The sequence below is a fragment of the Nanorana parkeri genome, unplaced genomic scaffold (assembly GCF_000935625.1).
Source record: "Nanorana parkeri isolate BGI_ZX_2015 unplaced genomic scaffold, ASM93562v1 scaffold791, whole genome shotgun sequence".
NCBI classification, from domain to species: domain Eukaryota; kingdom Metazoa; phylum Chordata; class Amphibia; order Anura; family Dicroglossidae; genus Nanorana; species Nanorana parkeri.
The window spans coordinates 124,730-144,009 of record NW_017307059.1 but is presented as its reverse complement, the minus strand read 5'-3'; the positions used below and the strand labels follow the sequence as shown (position 1 = coordinate 144,009).

Here is a 19,280-nt window from a genome sequence, read left to right as displayed (position 1 = left end):
CCATCCTCACCGACCTCGGGCTGTTTTTGCGGTGTGCATGCTGACTCCTCTGCTCCCTGTTTGTTGAAATATGTTCCGATGTTTGTTCTAGTCGCCAACTGGGAGGGTTGAATTATCTCCCGGGTTTTTTTCTTTTTACTGCTCTTCTTCATTCTGCTGGTATGTCAGCGGACCAATGCGAGCGGAGCAGGCAGTCAAAGGAAAAAATTAAATTGATAGCAGGCTGATGCTAGTAGAGCGGGTACAGAGACTCCAAGACGACCGCTGATTAGTCCGACCGAGGCAGCTACAGGATCTACGAGGCACTGGCTAGTTGATGTGGATGTAGCAGGTGCAGGAGCTCAAAGCACACACATCCTCACTCACTCATGGGCTAGCCCTATACAACCTTTTTGTTGAGTAAGGCCAAAGGAGTCTTTATTTTAATCCCAATCATATGTCACAGAATGAGTTCACAGAGCACAGAATACTCTAATGCCTTATAATGTGTTTCAGGATGAAAAAATACGATTTGCCTCAATTCTTCTGACTGTTCGGCTCTTGGCGAAGTTCCTGGGATTCTTGACATTTTTACCATATAGAACTACAGAATCACTTACTGGGGAACTACAAGAGACTGCAGTTGCTCTACGAAACCAGGTACATTTATTATAATGCCTTAAGAGGGGAAAACAAAAACCTTCCACATGCATATTTTAAACAACGGCATCGGATCCATTTACCAATCCTCCTTGTTGAGCTGCAAATTTTCATTCTCAAACCTTGTCCTTGTTTTCAATTCTAAAATACTCAGAGCCGTCTTCTGTATGATTATAATCAAGTTCTATTTCCCAATCCTTTCATTTCTCCCCAGACTCTTCCTATGTTAGATGTGCTGCAGTTACTCAGACGGTCCATACAGGACCATCGTACAGTGCTGACTGTTCCATGGGCAGTAGAGTACCTTTCATTGGTGGATGGTGTTGCCCCGTATCTGCAATATTACAGAAAAGTTTTCTGCTGTTTACTACACCTGTATAGGTAATGTTATAATCCAAATTGAAATGCTTTCTCGATTATAATTCATTTACAGAAGCGTGTGTTTTGTATTAGGCTGCATGCCTCAGTTTAGCATTTAGTAATCGCCACAATTTATATGGTTGCTGATTCTTGTACATATAGAACAAATATAATCTGTATTAATAGCCAGTAGTGATGCTCTGTACTCTGGAAAGAGCCCGCTGATTCATTGTTGTGGCAAGGAAGGCAATTTGTATTGGTGTCTTGCTAAAAATAAGTACCTTTTATTGCACTTGTACATTGCACTTGTGTTATACTTTTAGTTGGTGTTCTGGAAGGCATTCTTTTTTTTCTTCCAGTTCTCTTAGAAGTTGTTGTAATTGGTTTGTACATATTATATGTTGTCCCAGGTACAAGCTGATCGTGGCTGATGAGAAGGAGATGGGGTTATTAAACAAGCTGCTGATTCTTGCTGTTCTCGGATGGCTCTTTCAGGTACCGTGTTTGTAATATGTTCTGTACGCTGCTGTTTTTGTGTGTGGTTGCTGCTATCCCTTTAAGTAATATGACTTTTTTTTTTTTTTTTTAGGTGCCAGCAGTACCAGAAGATATGTTTTTTAACAATGAAGCTGCTCAAGATGGGGTTTCAGTAGGAACTGTTGTAACAACACGAGCCCTGGTGAGTGTGAGAGTCTGGCTTTTGTGCAGTTTCAGTATAATTGTGGTTACCTCTTTTTATTGGAGGATTATCTACTGGAGTAAGTTACCCGGTTACTGTACAGATTTGTTTTAGTTACTTTCTTTGGTGACTTTCTTCTGAGTTAAAAGAGCAGTGCTACACACCCCTCTCACCCAGCGGACACCAGCTGCATGCTAAAATTGATAATTTTAGTATTCCGCTGGTATGAACCAGCCCTAAATTATAGATCTGCCAAGTCACTGCTGAGAACAGGGTTGGCTAATCTGGCTTAGACAAAGAAATCAGTGCTTCTGCGGAGGATGAATTACTTCCAAGTGCCTGCGGCTACAGAGATCACTGAGGGATTGTCTTAAAGCTGAAATGCTTGGTAAGATTATGTACATATTTGAATGTCCGTAGCTGGACCACAGTTACACGTTAAGTCCCAATGCTTCCTATGCAGTGGTTTTGAGTAGGGATTTAATGAGACTTCTAGATTTTGCTAAACACTCTGATGATGTCAGGGTGGTTGGCATTGCGAGTAATCTGGAAGGCTCTCTTTAAATTTTACATCAGGATTAGTACAAACATGCCTCTGTTGATCGGAGTCTCATTGATGTTCCAGGTTTCTGTAAGTACTCCTAATAAACATTTCCTGCCTGCCTTTTAGATGGCCGAGTACCAGGTGGTGGCATGGTCTGCTCAAGCCATGTTTGTGCAGAAAGAAATTACCATAAATATGCAATTTTCAAAGGAATGTAATCACAAATATTCTAAAAGCTGGAGTAAGAATATGAAATATATTGAGAGTACAATAATGGCAGCTCCATAAAAAACAAATGTTCTGTATCTGTAGGATTGTGTGCCTCTGGTGGATCAGCAACTATTGTACAGCTGTTGTCCTTACCTTGGTAAGTAACCATCTGTTCAGATTGAACATGTGCCTGTCACTAGTCTGGAGAAGTCGTCTTAGCAAAGAAATTTACCTCATGCAAAGTAATGTATTTCTCCTTTGCAGGAGAATTGCGGAGGTTGCTCATCTCTTTCGTGGCTGGCTGTGGAGCAAGGAATGGAGGTTTTATAAGGAAAATTACTCCTACTGCTGCAGAGCCACTGATGCCAAAACCAACTTTGTCCCAAAAAAAGCTGCAGGTAAGAAATGTTTTATTGTACAATGTGGTAGCTTTTTGTGAGTGTATCACTAACTATATATATATATATATATCCCCCTTCCCCAAGTGGCTCTGTCGGCTAACGGAGGGAAGGAGTCCTGTGACGTCGATGTCCCCAAGTGGCTCCTATCATTAATCGAAATTAATCGATTTAAAACATTTTCGATTAATCGAACACTAAAATTTTAATCAGTAACAGCCCAAATCATGGGTCAGCCCAGCCGGAGGTGTTGTTTCAGTTTTTGTTAATTGATATCAATCAATATTACCCGCCGCGTACTTTTATGGGGACTGTAAAGTGGAGATCTCTCTGACAGTTCTCTTTTCTACAACTGCTTTGTGGAGATGGAGACTGTTATACTTGCTGCATTCTTTATAATATATGATAAATAAAAATCCAGCTGGGGGTATGACAGCACTTTATATTGGTCACAACTGATGGGTGCACCTGTGAGTAGAGTTCCAGCTACTACTCGGGTCTTCAAGAGATAAGGCAGTGGATTATTCTACTAGCCCTCATAAACTGAGAATATAAATCAGTTTTGCATAGCTTGCCATTTGTTTTCTCTTTTTCAAGGGATTTTCAAATGTTGAACATACTAGGTGGTGCCATCAAGAATCAGTTGAGTAATGAACATTTATCAAAGCAATAGCAATATTCTTCATCAATGCAGTACGTAGAAGGTTAGGAAAGCCATGGATAAAACACACAAGGCAAGAGTGGAGGAGAAGAGGGGGCGCAGAAAGGGGTTTGTAGTATAGCCCTGGTTTGGTTACCACTGAGGTATATAGTATAAGTACTAGATCAGTATCAGAAGTCATGACTTTAAGCAAGGCTGTTAAGATCAGAATATTGAAGAGGGGCAAGTATAGTCCCATCTGACTCATGAGGGCCCAAAACCTTCAACCTAATCCTTGAGTTTCTCATTCAATTTAGATTCATGTTTGGGGCTGGTTTGCTTGTAAAAAGCATAGCGAGGGGATTGTTTGACCTCAAACCAGTCTGTTCAGATTCAGTAGTATTTATTATATGTGTCTCTTTGGTTGTGGGTCAATTCCTCCATGAGACGCACATGACCAACGTTCGTTAACCAGTTGGAGGTGGTTTTACAATTCTCCAGTTTTTGGAAATGAGTGATAGTAATGTAGGAAGTATTGACTGTTTATATGTGCGTATGGAGGATGCTGCTAATGAGAATAATAAGATGAAATATTGGTGAAGAGTAGGGCTGTATTACTGACCTTGTCCACCAGATTTGGGCAAATGAGTTAAGCAGCCTCTTGTAAGGTTGAACACATTGAGATATCTTTCAGCAGGAGAGTCTGATTTGGTCCAGTGTAAGAACATCCCGATTGCAATCCAAATTACCAGACCCAAAGAACATTGAAGCAATTCCAAGCAAACCCAACTTGCACGGCATTGACCCTTTGGCTGCCATCAACATACATCATATGTTGGGGAACAGCTGCGTGTCTGTTTACATATGTAAAGCCAACTGTTGAATTTACACTGGAAGTGATCTGGGAGGCTTTGAAGATCATTCGAGAAGCTCTGGCAATGGGGCACACAGATGGGAATAGAAGAAAGACAAGAGAAAGGGCACAAAGCCTTAGAGAAAATATGAACAAACTATGAACAATCAGACAAATATGACACGTAGTGTGTCTACAAACCACACTTGGGTCATCATCAAGGGAGTCGCAAATAGACAACTCCAAGGCTGTATTCCTATGGGGGATTGTGTGACATTGCACACAAATGGGACCCAGTGGCTAACCAACAATAGCAAAAAGGGAAAATGAAACCTTTAGATCATCAACATGAACACGTGGAATACCCTGGTAGAGATAACACTATGTAGTTGCAGCTTTAAAATGATTAGAAAGAGGCAGTGACATGAGACCTCCTAAGGATCCAATCGTAATAGTAGTTCATGAAAATTGTGGTGCAGGAGTTAAGAGGGTTGATTAAATCTTCTTAAATTAGCATGTGTCACTTGCAGTTGCATAGTCATGCTGGCAATACAGAAGCAAAACAAGGTCAGAGGAACAGTCTGCCTACTTCATCTGCCTTGGCAGTAAGAACTTGTAGACCCCCTAAATCTAACTCCTGCTCAGGCCATAGGGAGGCCTATAGACAGGTTCACCCCTCTGTTAAGTCTTCTGCATGAAGGTGGGCCCCACTTCTACAAGTGGGTAGCTGTATTGACATCCGGATGGGTCCCCTGAGTATTGAGTCCTTGGTTGTAGCTTTAGGATAATCTGTAAGACTTCTCACTACCTTAAATATTTCCTTGCCAGAGTGGGTAGTTGTCTCGCCAGGCGACCCTGTTCCATTTGTGGAACCTTCCTTCTGTTTTTCACCTAAAGACTGGCTGTTCGTCTTCTGTGCACCTGTTTTTGGCCAAAGTTCCCTTTCAGGGACTTGGTGGTTCTTTTTGTTATGTTTTTTTTCTGGGCAAAAGGTGTTTTTTGGTTGATTGAATCCTGGTTGTTGAATTAGCTGAAATTCAAGGTGTGGGTGGTTCTCTGGGCAGATAGTTGCAGTCACTGTTTGAGAGTATTCAGACATCTGCAGGTGTTACAAATCTCTGAATACAATAGCCAGCAGGGGAGATTCCACTATCCGCTGTGTTCAGCATGAATAAGGCAATTGCCTGAAGTCTCTTGTTCGTCCCACAGAGCTAAACCAGAGACATCTGAGCATGTAAGGCTAGCATTGTCACAGGTCGGCTTAGAACTATGAGGTGAGTGGAAATCGCTCATCTCATAGTTCTCCTTTTAAGGTCTTGTGTTATCTTACCTGTTTGGGTGGTGCTTTGGCTCACAGCAGCTGCTGGTACGGAATCCATGTCCCATCAAATTGAGCTGTTTCCTTTGGTGGTGATCTTTCTGCCCTGAGCATTATGTTAATCCTCTGGTCATTAGTGGTTTTCCCTGTCTGGTAAGGGATTTGACCTGGTTCAGATTCGGTTGTTGATCCTTCTGGTTGTTCTCTGGTCCATGCGGTCCTATCTCCGGCCAATCAGTGACTGTTGCATAGCCCAGAGTTGGACTGCTTTTGAACATCCCATCTCTTTCTGACTTTCCTTTGTCCCTCAACAGATGATGAAAAAAAAAAAGACCTTTTCCCTTGCTATATCTAATTGGTTTTTTTTTGAGTGCATAGAGGGAGACGGGTGCTCACCTGAGGCATTGCTTCTAAACCTGAGGCATGCTGGGTAGAGGAGGGGTTCTATGTCCTACCTTCCATTAAGGTGTCAGTATAACCTGCTTCTGAATTTCCGGTTTTCTTCAATAGACTTGAAGGAATAGATTTTAATGTAAGTATAAATATCTTGTTTTAATGATGCATTAACAGATGCAGAGCTGCACTCGTGTATATTTTATATCTGCCTAGAGGTCAGCTCTCACAGGGTGCCTGTGTCTGTGTGCATCTGTATATATACATATGTCCTGTGTGTTCATTCAATTATAGATATGTTACAGACTTTGGTTCAGTATTACAAAGGAAGCAGGTTTTTATTATGGGATTCTGCTGATCACTGGGAAAGAATAATGCATCTTTCTTCACAGGCTGAGCTAGAACAAGCATTCTTCCACAATCAGCCTCCGTCCCTACGTAGATCTGTGGAGTTTGTGGCTGAACGGATTGGATCTAACTGTGTTAAACATATCAAGTGAGTGACTTCTTCATGTTCATTTTTGTGCAGCAAATCACATTACCTGCTCAGCATATATGTTCTATATCACACCTGATCTATCGGTTGAATGAAGAATGTTCCTCTCATTTATTAAAGGGCTACTTTGGTGGCAGACTTGGTGAAGAGAGCTGAAGTCATCCTGAAGGATAAAGTGTCAGAGGACATTGCAGGTCACAGCAAGCTGCTGGACAGTGTGTGTGCCAGGCTCTGTGAGGATGGACGGCAGGCTCTGCAGCAAGGACAGGAGTAAGACAGATTTATATGTGGAAACATTTTGGAAGTATGACAATATTCAAAGATCTGTGTCAGTGAAGACTGGAGTGTCCGTTTTTGTCTTACCATTAGGTGGCGGCAGGTTACTCTTAAAGTAGACTGAAGTTTGGCTGACAGGGGCATCATTAGCACAATTTTTTATGTGAGAAACAAATTATTATTTTTTTAAGTTTTATTTTATTATTCCGCATTAGAATCAGCAGATTACTAGGCACTCTCTGCTCTTCCAACTTCACAGGAACCCATCAGGAGATGGATGGGCATACCCTATCCATTTATGTTTGTTTTTACTGGATTACATTGATGGTGTCATCTTGGGGTGGGGTCTGGGAACAGGAAAAGCTGTACAGAGACACTATATAATGGATTAAAAAGTGTATCTGGGTGAAAGATCAACTGCAAAATGCCAACTGGAAGTGCCAAAGCTAACTTTTAACACTTTCACTCTGAGCATTTTTGTCTTTTTTCTGGTGCAGCGCAGCCATCATATAATCTCCGAAGCTGTTATATAGTCGCTGTACTTCCCTCTTTCTTGGTTTCTAGATACTGCAAGAGAAAGGCTCCAGAGGCTGTCGGAGTGCTGCTACCGGAGGAGACGTCTGCTTGTGTGGGTACTATGGTTTTTATATTAGTTTACTTACATTCCTCGCACTCCAAATCCAACCAGAATCTATGGTTCTGGTTGGATTTGGAACCTATGAGGGAGATTTCTTGTCTCTCTCTCTTCCCCACTCGATTCAGTACTAGTGTGACTGGAGTTGGGGTGTATTAGATACTTTGCAGCTAGCTGGCTCTTCTGCCATTTATTTTGGATCTGAGCTACATCGGTATTTGCCATTGAGGTTTGGAGAACGATGTACCTCTAATTTGAATCAGGCCCAAATTTAGTGTTCCCTGTGAACTTTACACATCTAAGTGTCAAACAAGAAACGATATGGTATTCTTTACCTGGGTCCGTGTGTAGCCACTGTGTACTCTCATCCTTGTTCCTACCCAATAGTTGGAGCAGATTTAGTATTTTATTTCCCCGCTGTGTGACAACATCCATACATACTGCTTATGGCAGTGCTAATCTTTTCGTTCTCTCCCATGGCCTGCTGTGTATAAGGTCAACCAGGGAGGTGGAAAGACCTGCTGGGACCTGTAGTGTCACTGCAGCTGGAGATCTGATGGTTGCTGTTATGTTTTCTGATGTCATTAAGTTAGTTGTGGGGACTATAATATGAATTCTTGCAGTCCCTCATCCTCCTTGTAGTAGTTATAGATGTTAGAGAAAACATCAGTTCAGCTTCCATAATAGAGTGGAAGGTTTCCTTGTGTGATTCTACAAGGGCTGCAATCAGCTTGAGGTGGTTGGGGACCATTTTTATAAAAGTGTAGGTGCCTGCACATGCCATGCAGCAGTTCGGCTTGCCCCTGCTATGCTCCAATGCCAGGCTCCAGCACTTCCTGCTACTTACAGAGCTTGCCCACCGCCTCCAGCCTCACACATTCCTATTGGCCAGCGAGGCAGACCATTATAGTGATGAGCCAATAGGAACGTGGCGTGAAGAGGGGCGGGGGCAAGCTACACTACTCAGAAGTAGATGTAGCAGGGATAAAGGGAGCTGCTGCACATGTGAGTGTTGGCATCCTATACCTGCAAACAGGCTTTTTATTTTTTTTTGGTTGGTCATTTTCAAGAGTATCAGGATCTGGATTATATTTGTATTTTGTGTAAAGAGAGCAGGAAAAAAAATGTTTATTTAGTTATTGCAGCAAAACCTTACAAACCACCTATTCAGCCATTGCTGCTGCTTCACCTTTCATAGACCTGAGCAGTTTTCACATGAGTTATGACATTCTAGTTATAGGGGGGTGAGGACAAATGAGGCTTTATTACTGATACAACACGTAGTGAAGGAGTTTACAAATGAACATTTTTATTATGTGGGGTTTTTATTTATCATGATGCTGTAAAAATGAGAAGCCTTCTATCTGTGTAACAGCTGCAACTACTCAGTGTAACAAAACATTTACAGTGTATCTTCCAACCATTTCTGTGCTTTGTGAGTTGCACATTGACACAGTGAATATTGATAGTGTCAGTCAATGACTCTTGTATATAGATGTGGGCCTGGTGTGACCCAGCCTGAGCACATGCAGTAGAGAAATAATGTAAGACATAACAGGATTCTAGGAAAGCACCAATAAATATATGCCGAAAATGGCACTTTTGGCATTATGTCGAAAGCGCCATTTTCCTGCCAATACATCGGCGCATCCCTGATTTATTTCCTCCAGCTGGGCGCTGCTCTATGTCCCAGCAGGAAGAAGAGAAAGTGACAGCCGGCCGAAGGCTGCGGTGGAGAGCGCTGTATCGGTATCGGTTTCGGCCTGACATTTTTTTTTTATTTCGGTTTCGTTTCGGTTTTAAAATTTCCATTTCGGTGCACCTCTACAGGATTCCTACTCGGGTGGGATTACTACTTCTTTGTCATGTTTTCAGTGCTGTTCTCACAGGCAGCATATAACTGCTCTATATTTACAATGATGTCTTCACCACTGAGGAATCTGAAATCCTTTTCTCTTCTCACAGGTCCTGAGGAATGCAGAAGACATTGCAGTGTCCCTGGCTATAGAAAAGGCTTGCACTTGGCTAAGCACCAACATTTCAGGTAGTTGGATGAACCTATAAATATATTGTAAATCCAGGTTCATCTGCACTGATGAGAAGTTGTGAATGTGTATTTCCAGGTTTATGTAAATCCCCTCCACCTGTATACATTTCACTTATTGTTCCCCAAACCTTACCTGCTGTATGGGTCTTACAATCACACCCGGGGGAACATTGCTTGTCACGAGTTGTTCATGTTTTTGTCTGCGCTTTTAGAAGGGGTGAAGACCATGAGTTGGGACTCCGGATGAAACTGTTTGACAAAAACGTCTGAGTGTATTTCCAGTTATTGCTTGTTTTCTTCTACTACTAGTGTTCTCTACATTAAATATTACTCTGGAAAGCGCGGGAGGGGAAGTTAATGTTTACCACAATTAGCCCTGTCTGTTCTGTGCTGGTAGAGCTCATTTGTTGTAAACTAGATTTGAACACTGTCCTAACTAAGGTTTAAAAAAATCTAGAAGCGTTCTATGTTAATGACAGGAAGCTCAGAGTGTCCCCAATCTTTCTATGAGAACAATCAGACTTTGCTGTCACTTTTGAAATGTAGAGAAAAGCTAGCAGACTGCACGCAGGCCTGCTACACAGAGACGTCTAAAAGGGTAAGACATTATGTTTTTACAAATGAGTTTAGGTATACTCACACAGTATACCTAAACTCATTTGTAAAAACATAATGTCTTACCCATCCACACAATGGGAACACATAACAAACATATAGAGTTTAGGTATACTGTGTGGATGGGAACACATAACAAACATGTAGAGTTTAGGTATACTGTGTGGATGGGAACACATAACAAACATGTAGAGTTTAGGTATACTGTGTGGATGGGAACACATAACAAACATGTAGAGTTTAGGTATACTGTGTGGATGGGAACACATAAGAATATAGAGGGGTTTTCTCCAATTTGACTGCATACGTGGAAATCCACATTAAATTTGGAACAGCCGTTGGGAGGGAGGAGTCAGGGGGACATTTCTGAGTGTGAATTCATGAGATTATAGCAACTTAAATGTTATTTTCTGGATCCCTTTCAGCACTTATCAGAAGAGAAGTGAAGGCCACGTTCAATCGTATGGTGAAGTCACATAATATAACCTCGTCCTTTGTGGATAACGCAGCTATGAAGAAGGAATGTTGTGATGATTGTGAGCACAAAGTCGCTCTCCCCTCCAGACTCATTAGTGAAATCAAGGTATTACATTGCTGTATTTGGTGTCTTACCAGTTCTCACTTTTTCCTGAAATGCTCTGCAGAGGTTTTACACAGCCGGGGGAAACTGATTATTATCTCCTTGCTAGGAGTTTCTCTGTATTTCAGTTGGGCCTCGTGATTGTGATGAAGGATTGGAGTTAACTCAGCTGAGAAATTTCCTTGCGCGTCTCTCTCAGACTCTAAATTGCAGGAAGGTAATCACAGCACTTGGAGGCTCTTATGTACAGTAAGGTCAGTAAAGTACACAACAGCTCAAACCATATTTGTGTTCTCTTTGGTAGTATACAACCGTACCAGCAGAACACCACCTTGCAAAATGTACCGTGGAGCTGGTTTCCCTCCTTGGTAAGGCTGAATCCACACACTGCTTTTCTAGCTGTGTGCAATGTACACAAGTGTTCCTTTTAGCCACTTTTGTTGTCTCAATCTTAGTGTCTGGTCAAGTTCCATTGGTGGATTTCCTCTCCCCTGAGCTATGTAACGTTGCTGAAAATCAGCGTAAGAAGGAAGCAGTCAGCCAGCTTCTGATGTCAATGCTCACAATCTGGAAGAAGGATTTTGTGGTCCCTGTACCTATACAGCTGATATTTAGCCACAAGAATATGAAGTATTGTATGGGTGTGCACACACAGGAGGTGAGATCAGTGTTTGTTTTATACATGTGAACAGTTACCCTTATTACTGATAGAACTGACAACTGCTTATGGTAGTTTACGTAACCTCGAATGACAGTTGTATTGTCCTTCTATTTCAGGACATTCAAATGCCTTTGCAGTAGTCATGATTTGATTATAGGGCTGTCACACTAGCCTCATGCTGGAACGCTCCATTTTAGCAGTCAGGCTAGGGTGTTGTGACAGCGCATCACACGGTTTGCTTTTTAACTTTATTTGGAGTATATGAACTGATATCCTCCATTCACGTCTCCGTACAGCAGCCCATTGTACTGTGCTGCAGTACGTTGGCCTTTTGGTGCAGTCCAGTGCGCTTATAAAACATTGTTCATTGTTTTGTACTGCACATCATCCCATCTCAAGGCAGCATTGAGCTGTAAACAGGACACACAGAAAACAATTGTGTTCTATGTGCCCTAGTGGTGACGGCCATTGTTCGATTGCTGAAACCACCAGTCACTGCATATAACGTGAATGAAAATTGGTGTACAAAGCATGTGCTTGAAGCGTCAGTTCCCCCAATGTCTTGGATAGATAGCTGGCTATTTCAGCCACTGGCCTCTCATGTTTTGAGGACTACATTTGACAGATTTCCCTTCTGGGATCCCATCTCTTCTCCTCCACTGTCAGTGAAGTCTAACTCCTAGTAACAAAAATATTCTTAGTTACCTGTCTTCAGTCTTCTTACAACACAACTCCAGCTTAAGGAAAACTTCACTGCCCTACAGGAGTTGATATAAAAATGCTGCTTCTGCTGCAATACTCTCCCTACATCCAGAGCTGTCCTCGGCAAACTCACAGCTTTGTGATCCAGCTCCAGTCCTCTTCTAGTTTGAATGACACCCAAAGAGGGGCGTTCCAAACTACACAACCTACACTCTGGGAAGGGTCAGATGTTTAACATGGATTGTAATAAAACTGATCAATCTGAAATCGGTTTTCTGTCCAGCAGTGGGGAACGTTTGCCTTCTTAATACAACAGTTGCTTGAGTTGGGACTTGTACAGAAAGGTGAACTTGAAGAGCACATATGCAGACTCCAAAAGTACAAGTGGCCATTGGTAAGCATTCCTTATTATTGGAGGTTGATTCTCTGCACTCTTTCCTACCTCCAGGGCCCTGTGATCTGTAAATGTGGCCCTATATATGAAACAATTTTGTAACAGAAATGTGTTTCTTCCACAACAGGATCTGTTGTCTGAGCTGGATCATTTATCGCTTGGCTCAGAAAACCACAGAGAGCCAAAAGATCGGACCGGTATACTCGTGCCACACACAGGGGCTGAAATCATTGCTCCAAGTTAGTGCCTGGAACACCAGTTGTGTCTTCCTACGTCTGATGCTGCTAACTGTGCCATGTGTTCCACATCCAATACAAGGTACTTCTCGGTGAACGTACACTGACTCACTGGGGAGCCGAGAGCACAACACTTTATTTCACAGAACTTTATATTTATATGTTCTATACTATTTTCTTATTTCAACTGGCAATGTTCTGATTTTGGAACCCTCGGGGTATTTTTATATTGAAATATTTTTACCGCATGTTTAGGGATCTTGTCAAATATTTTGGGGGCTTTAAAGAGTCAGTAGCCCCAAACATATTTCTATAAGTGGAATGTGGCAGGCAGCGTGACCTGCGGGTATCTTGTATCTGTTGGGGACTCCAGCAGTGAGAGATCGCTGCTACGGCACCGTTCTCATTTGGGTATTGTGATTCAATTGTCCAGCATCCAACAGACACTGAAACCGTAGTTGTGGGTGTACTGACCCTTTAAGACTATCACAGAAAAGAGCACTTGCATTTTAAATTCTTTTTATATAAAATCACAACTTAAAAATGTTAATCACTTGAGGTCTTCTGCCTCGAGGTGTTTAATTTTATATTGGTACATTTAGGCTTTGTACATATGGACTTCAGTATGTGAAAGAGAAGTATGTACAGAGTACTTGTAAAGCCATCAGTGAGTTTCCAGCAGCTGTGCTGAAGCCTTTACAGCAAAACTCAGCTCAGTTTGGGAATGTTATTCATCGATCTTAAAGGGGGTGCTGACGCTCCCCCTTCACTTTCAACAAGCTTCAAGCAGTGCTGACGCTTACTGAATCCTGCAAGCAGCTTGTATATAGTGACAGATCTGTGTAACATTCCCAAAGTGTACACACTGCTTGTTCTACAAGGTGAAGCCCCTATGAACAAGGCCTAAGTGTAGGCTGGTTTTATCCAGGAAAGACATGAGGCTCAGTTCGCAAAGCTAGAATGAATGCTTGTTACTGGTCATAACACTTGTTACTTTCAGCAATCTGACGCTCAGTAGTAGTCGCCATTGCTTAAAATAATTTGTATGACATTAAGTAACAATCATGTGTAGCTTGGTGAAGTGAGATTATAATGTCACATCCACAGATCATGGCACGCTAGCACAGAAATGTGATCAGGTTTAAGTATTATTTCTTCAAATATGGTTTCACGAATCAGTATTTATTGGTTGGAGAAGGCAATGGAATTCATTTCAGAGCTCTGTGCTTATGAGGTCTGCAAATATTCCAGGACCTAGGTAACCTTTGATGCCTTAGCAGGTCATCAGTGGCAGTCTCCGTATTTTTCTATAAGAATGCTAATAGCAGTTTATGGCCCGAATATTTGAGTCTGAACTGCTGATCTGCATGTTTGTTCTACAGGATCAGCTACTCCAAAAGTAATGAAACCTTGGTAGTAATAGAACAGCCAGGTACGCACACTGACACGAGGAGTCCTTGTTGAGGTCAGTGGGTGTTTATTAGTTCAAGGAGCACATTGTAAAATGAATCTTGACCCGTGTCACACTGCCAGTGCTTACTCATGGGGTCACAGACATAGTACTGGCAGCACAAAACACATCAAGGTTTCTGATTGATGATTGTACCTTTGTGCTCCTTGTACTAATAACCAGCAAGCAGTTAATGATGATGGGACCTGGCAAGGTCTGAGACCATGAGCAGGACTAACAGGCAGATTTCCTTGGTCAGGGTGTATTGGATACAAGACGTTTTGGTCTTCGGTGAAACTTGGGAAATAATAAAATAATGTTGTGCATACTATTCTGAATTTCCTGTCTAGATTATGGAGTTTAATACATTTAATGATGAAATCAGGTCTGTGGATATCAGGATTGTATTGATGACGTGTATTAGATGATGGCGCCATTTTAATAAATTAGTGTCGGTTTATAAAAAATAAAAAGATACCTGAAGCTTACCAAGTTGAAAAAGACTAGTTGCTGGTCTTGTCCACAGCAGGCTGCTTCCAGTTGTTGTTTTATTATTATTGAAGATGGAACTAACCCCTAACCAGATGATATGATATACAGTTGTATAAAAACAATTTCTTGCTTTTTTTCTTCATAAATCACTGTTATCACCTTATTTCATCTCAGTGCTGCTGATCTCCTCCAGCCTATCTCAGCTACTTCCTGCCTACGTGCAGTCGCTCCAGCATCAGCTGCAGATCATCATTCTGGACTTGTCTCCTGAGTGACAATGGTGGACCATACCTGTATGATATGTGTTTTTGTCATGGCCACTTGTGACAACAAAGGAGTACTGCTGGGAGATATCACCCCCATAGCAGGAAGTACCTGAGCACGGACCTTTAAGGCAAGATTACCCGATATTTTTTAAAATGTATAGCCAAAATATTCCTTTGTAGTTTTGGATAGCGAATGGAAAGGCTTAAACCTCTGTCTGTTTATTTTTTAGGGGGATTTTACACCTCATTCACACGTGGCGTCCATGTGACATGCACGTCTGTAAACGGGCCGATCCCAGGAGTGATTGCGCACAGTAACCTGTTCTTCCCTATGGGAGGACGTGGCTTTACGCTGTTACACGCACATCCGACCTGCACATCCATGCGGGGTATAGGTGGATGCAGACAGGATGTGCAGTTCGGATGTTTATAGGCATGCACGCCCCGTGTGAAGGAGGCCTTTCCTGAACACAACAGAAAGTGAGAGGAAATCTCTCCAAAGTTAGGTAACTCCCCCTCTAAGACAGTTGTCACCAGAACAAGTGTTCTCATTAGAAGATTTACTGCTATATTTTGTTCTGGTGACAACTGTAATATGTTGGGGTTTCCTATCACTTCCCGTCTTCGATGGCAGTGGTCACCAGGACAAATGGGGTGAGTTTACCCAGCAGGGACACAGCAATACAAAGCTGACAGGGGCTCTCACCACTCTATCCACAACAACAAACAAGTTTTGGCTATACAATCACTTAATAAAAAGTTTTATATTCACAAAGATTTAAAACCATTTCTGACATTAGAACATGTTAACGCTTCTATGAGAGTTTAGTGATTGGGTTAGATCTTCTTTTGGGGGCCATTTACACTATTGCTCTGCATTGCCAAGTGTTAAGGAAGCCCGTTCATTTCAAGAGATACCAAAAGAGGTGACTGTAGAATTTTGTGCAGCACCCACACATTGGATGGCAGGGTGCGTTGGAGTGCCATTCAGAATGAATGAGAATTGCAGTAACACAGCACAATAGGCCTTAATGGAAGATTAGTTTGGGGTGCTTTTCCCACTGGGTTTGTAGTTAGTGTGGGAGGAGCAATGTGATACACCCACAAATAAGTGGAAAGATTTAGGTTCTTAATTGTTTCTTTTCCAGTCTTAGGGTCCCCACACACCTTACGATTATCGTGGGAAATCCCGCGAGTGTACGATTATCGTAAGGTGTGTGGAAGCTGTGCGACCTCTACTACTGTAAGGTCGCACGACTTTAAACTTACGGACATGTTTGAAAACCCGCCGAGCATCGTACGATGTTCGGTGGGTTTGTGGCATGTCCGTACGATAACAGCCGCACGGGCCGGTGTGCGCAAGCGCACACTGCCCGTTCGGCATTGGTCATCGGAAGCCCGCCCCTCAGGGGGCGTGGCTTGCGATCATCGCAAGTACGATCTGCCTATGCAACATAGGCAGATCGTACGTTTTTTTAAGTACCTTACAACCATCGCAAGACAGAAGTGGGGTTTCCTATCACTTCCCGTCTTCGATGGCAGTGGTCACCAGGACAAATGGGGTGAGTTTACCCAGCAGGGACACAGCAATACAAAGCTGACAGGGGCTCTCACCACTCTATCCACAACAACAAACAAGTTTTGGCTATACAATCACTTAATAAAAAGTTTTATATTCACAAAGATTTAAAACCATTTCTGACATTAGAACATGTTAACGCTTCTATGAGAGTTTAGTGATTGGGTTAGATCTTCTTTTGGGGGCCATTTACACTATTGCTCTGCATTGCCAAGTGTTAAGGAAGCCCGTTCATTTCAAGAGATACCAAAAGAGGTGACTGTAGAATTTTGTGCAGCACCCACACATTGGATGGCAGGGTGCGTTGGAGTGCCATTCAGAATGAATGAGAATTGCAGTAACACAGCACAATAGGCCTTAATGGAAGATTAGTTTGGGGTGCTTTTCCCACTGGGTTTGTAGTTAGTGTGGGAGGAGCAATGTGATACACCCACAAATAAGTGGAAAGATTTAGGTTCTTAATTGTTTCTTTTCCAGTCTTAGGGTCCCCACACACCTTACGATTATCGTGGGAAATCCCGCGAGTGTACGATTATCGTAAGGTGTGTGGAAGCTGTGCGACCTCTACTACTGTAAGGTCGCACGACTTTAAACTTACGGACATGTTTGAAAACCCGCCGAGCATCGTACGATGTTCGGTGGGTTTGTGGCATGTCCGTACGATAACAGCCGCACGGGCCGGTGTGCGCAAGCGCACACTGCCCGTTCGGCATTGGTCATCGGAAGCCCGCCCCTCAGGGGGCGTGGCTTGCGATCATCGCAAGTACGATCTGCCTATGCAACATAGGCAGATCGTACGTTTTTTTAAGTACCTTACAACCATCGCAAGACAGAAGTCTTGCGATGGTTGTAAGGTGTGTGCCCAGCCTTAGTCTCAGGATGTCTAATGAATCCAAATAATCTCCCCCTTCCACACAATGTTCATACCTTTAATACATGTCCAAGGCATAAAACCAGATGCAGAACCCAAACTTGTGTCTCTGTAATGTGTGTGTATAGATTTGTACACATGTATGTAAGTGATGTATATTGTCATATATCCGTTTCCAGGCAGTGTATTGTGGTAGCAGAACACACACACACAAATGGATTCAAATCTGCATTCATGTTTTTGATACAGGTGATAGATTACAAACGTAAATCCAAAGCAAGCATATACATATATAAATAAATTATATTGTAAACATAAAAAACTGTATATATTTTATATAAAAAATAAACTTTTCACTGTACAGAAAACTGTATCCTTCAAAATTCTTTTCACATGGTTAAGTTAGCTTTGTTTTAATAACACAATTGTGTTGTACAATGCTGAGAGAGCAAAGTTCACATTGTAAGCAATGTCCCTGGCTAAATAATGGGCTTGGACACTCTGGGCTTAGATCATTTGCTGGCTTATTATATTGCCTGGTCATTATTTTCAGTTACAATATCCATGTGTGTGGTCTTAGTCTTTCAATCAATCCTTTAGTGGCTTTACGAGCTGCAGAGTGCTTTGGGGGAGTCCCTAACCCTGAGACACTTCAGCAAAGAAGAACCTGGTCCTCCTGCCTGCTCGGTGGGTCTGTCCATCGCACTGATCTACCTGAAGATGTAACAAATCAGACATTGTTCTGTGTAACTTTCCATTAGGCATTATTTTGCCTTCCTTGCCTGTTTCTTAGGAGTGGGGTTTGGTTATCACCCTAGAGATGCCTGCATACCTAATATCAGAGGCAATGCAAATTCTGACCTCTAATGGCCAATCACTAGCCCAATTGGCTTTCACGCCTCCCTACTGGCCCATAACTGTGATGGACAACCTCACTAATGAGGACGCCAAAGCTAGCCTTCCACTTCACTAGCAAGACTACTTTAGACCACCTTGTGTTTCAGGACTCCCTGCATACTCCTAATAATATAATGCATTTACCTGCATAGTTAGTACTCATGGATCCAGTGTAATAGCGGGCTTACTTTGTCACTGGTCCCTTCAGAGTGTTCAACTGCTCAGTTACAGTGTATTAAACTTTTGTGTCTTCCTTCTCAGCTGTCAGACAGTTGCACTGTAAAACTTTTGAGAGATTGATTAGCATTTAGCAAGAGGCCTACAAACCTGCTGCTTATGGGCCGCTTCAGAAGTATCTGAAGAAATCAAAGTTCTTGTCCATATCAACCAATACAAGAACCCTTCCATTCTCCTGTACAACAGCAGAGAGCTGAATATAAAAATGTGATTGCTTTGGGGTAACTACATTTTAATCTGGGTCTTCTCTGTGCTCACCGTGTCACTGCTCAGTGGCCTGTAAGTATTATACCTCCTGCTTCAACAGACGCATGTTCTATAGGAAAACAGATTGGTTGTATAATACTTTTCTTACGCAAAGCCATAGTTGCAGTTACCCTGTTGGATGTGGAAGCCCTAGAATCACACTTTACTTTCAGAGTGTTGGTTCTAATTGCAGATCTTAGAGGCTGCTTCAAGTTGCACTCATTTTTAGAGAAGTGTTTACAAGCCAAGAGTAAAAAAAATCTTATGTGTACTTTGGCTTGAAATGGAGTTTGCAGTCATGAAAGAACATGCACCACATTCATCTCCTAAGGGGCAAGTAGGGTGATTCTTTAAGATAGTGGAAGCCTTATGAGTGGATGGTGAATATGGAGATAAAGTACATTTTTTTTAGTGAGAAATATGGAGGCCGTCCTTGCCATAGAATTCAGAAGGCCTTATGTGTGTACTTGTTCTAGGTCAGTGATCTCTAGAATACTACTAGTACCTATTCCTATACAAAGGGGTTGCTTTATGAAAACTAGAGGAAGGACACCCGGGGCTTTAGTA

At 42.2% G+C, this 19,280-nt stretch overlaps 1 protein-coding gene across 1 annotated transcript in view; it reads left to right on the top strand.

Annotated features, from left to right (window-relative positions):
* Positions 1-12,775, top strand: part of CDAN1 (codanin 1) — a 47,599-nt gene extending 34,824 nt beyond the window's left edge. The window contains exons 13-28 of the mRNA XM_018564894.1: positions 496-639; positions 854-1,020; positions 1,410-1,494; positions 1,589-1,678; positions 2,535-2,589; positions 2,697-2,830; positions 6,427-6,530; positions 6,651-6,800; positions 7,371-7,434; positions 9,406-9,484; positions 10,528-10,685; positions 10,792-10,899; positions 10,987-11,050; positions 11,138-11,340; positions 12,329-12,439; positions 12,567-12,775. Coding sequence (XP_018420396.1) covers positions 496-639; positions 854-1,020; positions 1,410-1,494; positions 1,589-1,678; positions 2,535-2,589; positions 2,697-2,830; positions 6,427-6,530; positions 6,651-6,800; positions 7,371-7,434; positions 9,406-9,484; positions 10,528-10,685; positions 10,792-10,899; positions 10,987-11,050; positions 11,138-11,340; positions 12,329-12,439; positions 12,567-12,683 — 1,833 coding nt within the window. The 3' untranslated portion in view covers positions 12,684-12,775. The remainder of the gene's footprint in view (positions 1-495; positions 640-853; positions 1,021-1,409; positions 1,495-1,588; positions 1,679-2,534; positions 2,590-2,696; positions 2,831-6,426; positions 6,531-6,650; positions 6,801-7,370; positions 7,435-9,405; positions 9,485-10,527; positions 10,686-10,791; positions 10,900-10,986; positions 11,051-11,137; positions 11,341-12,328; positions 12,440-12,566) is intronic.
* The last annotated feature ends 6,505 nt before the right edge of the window (positions 12,776-19,280 follow it).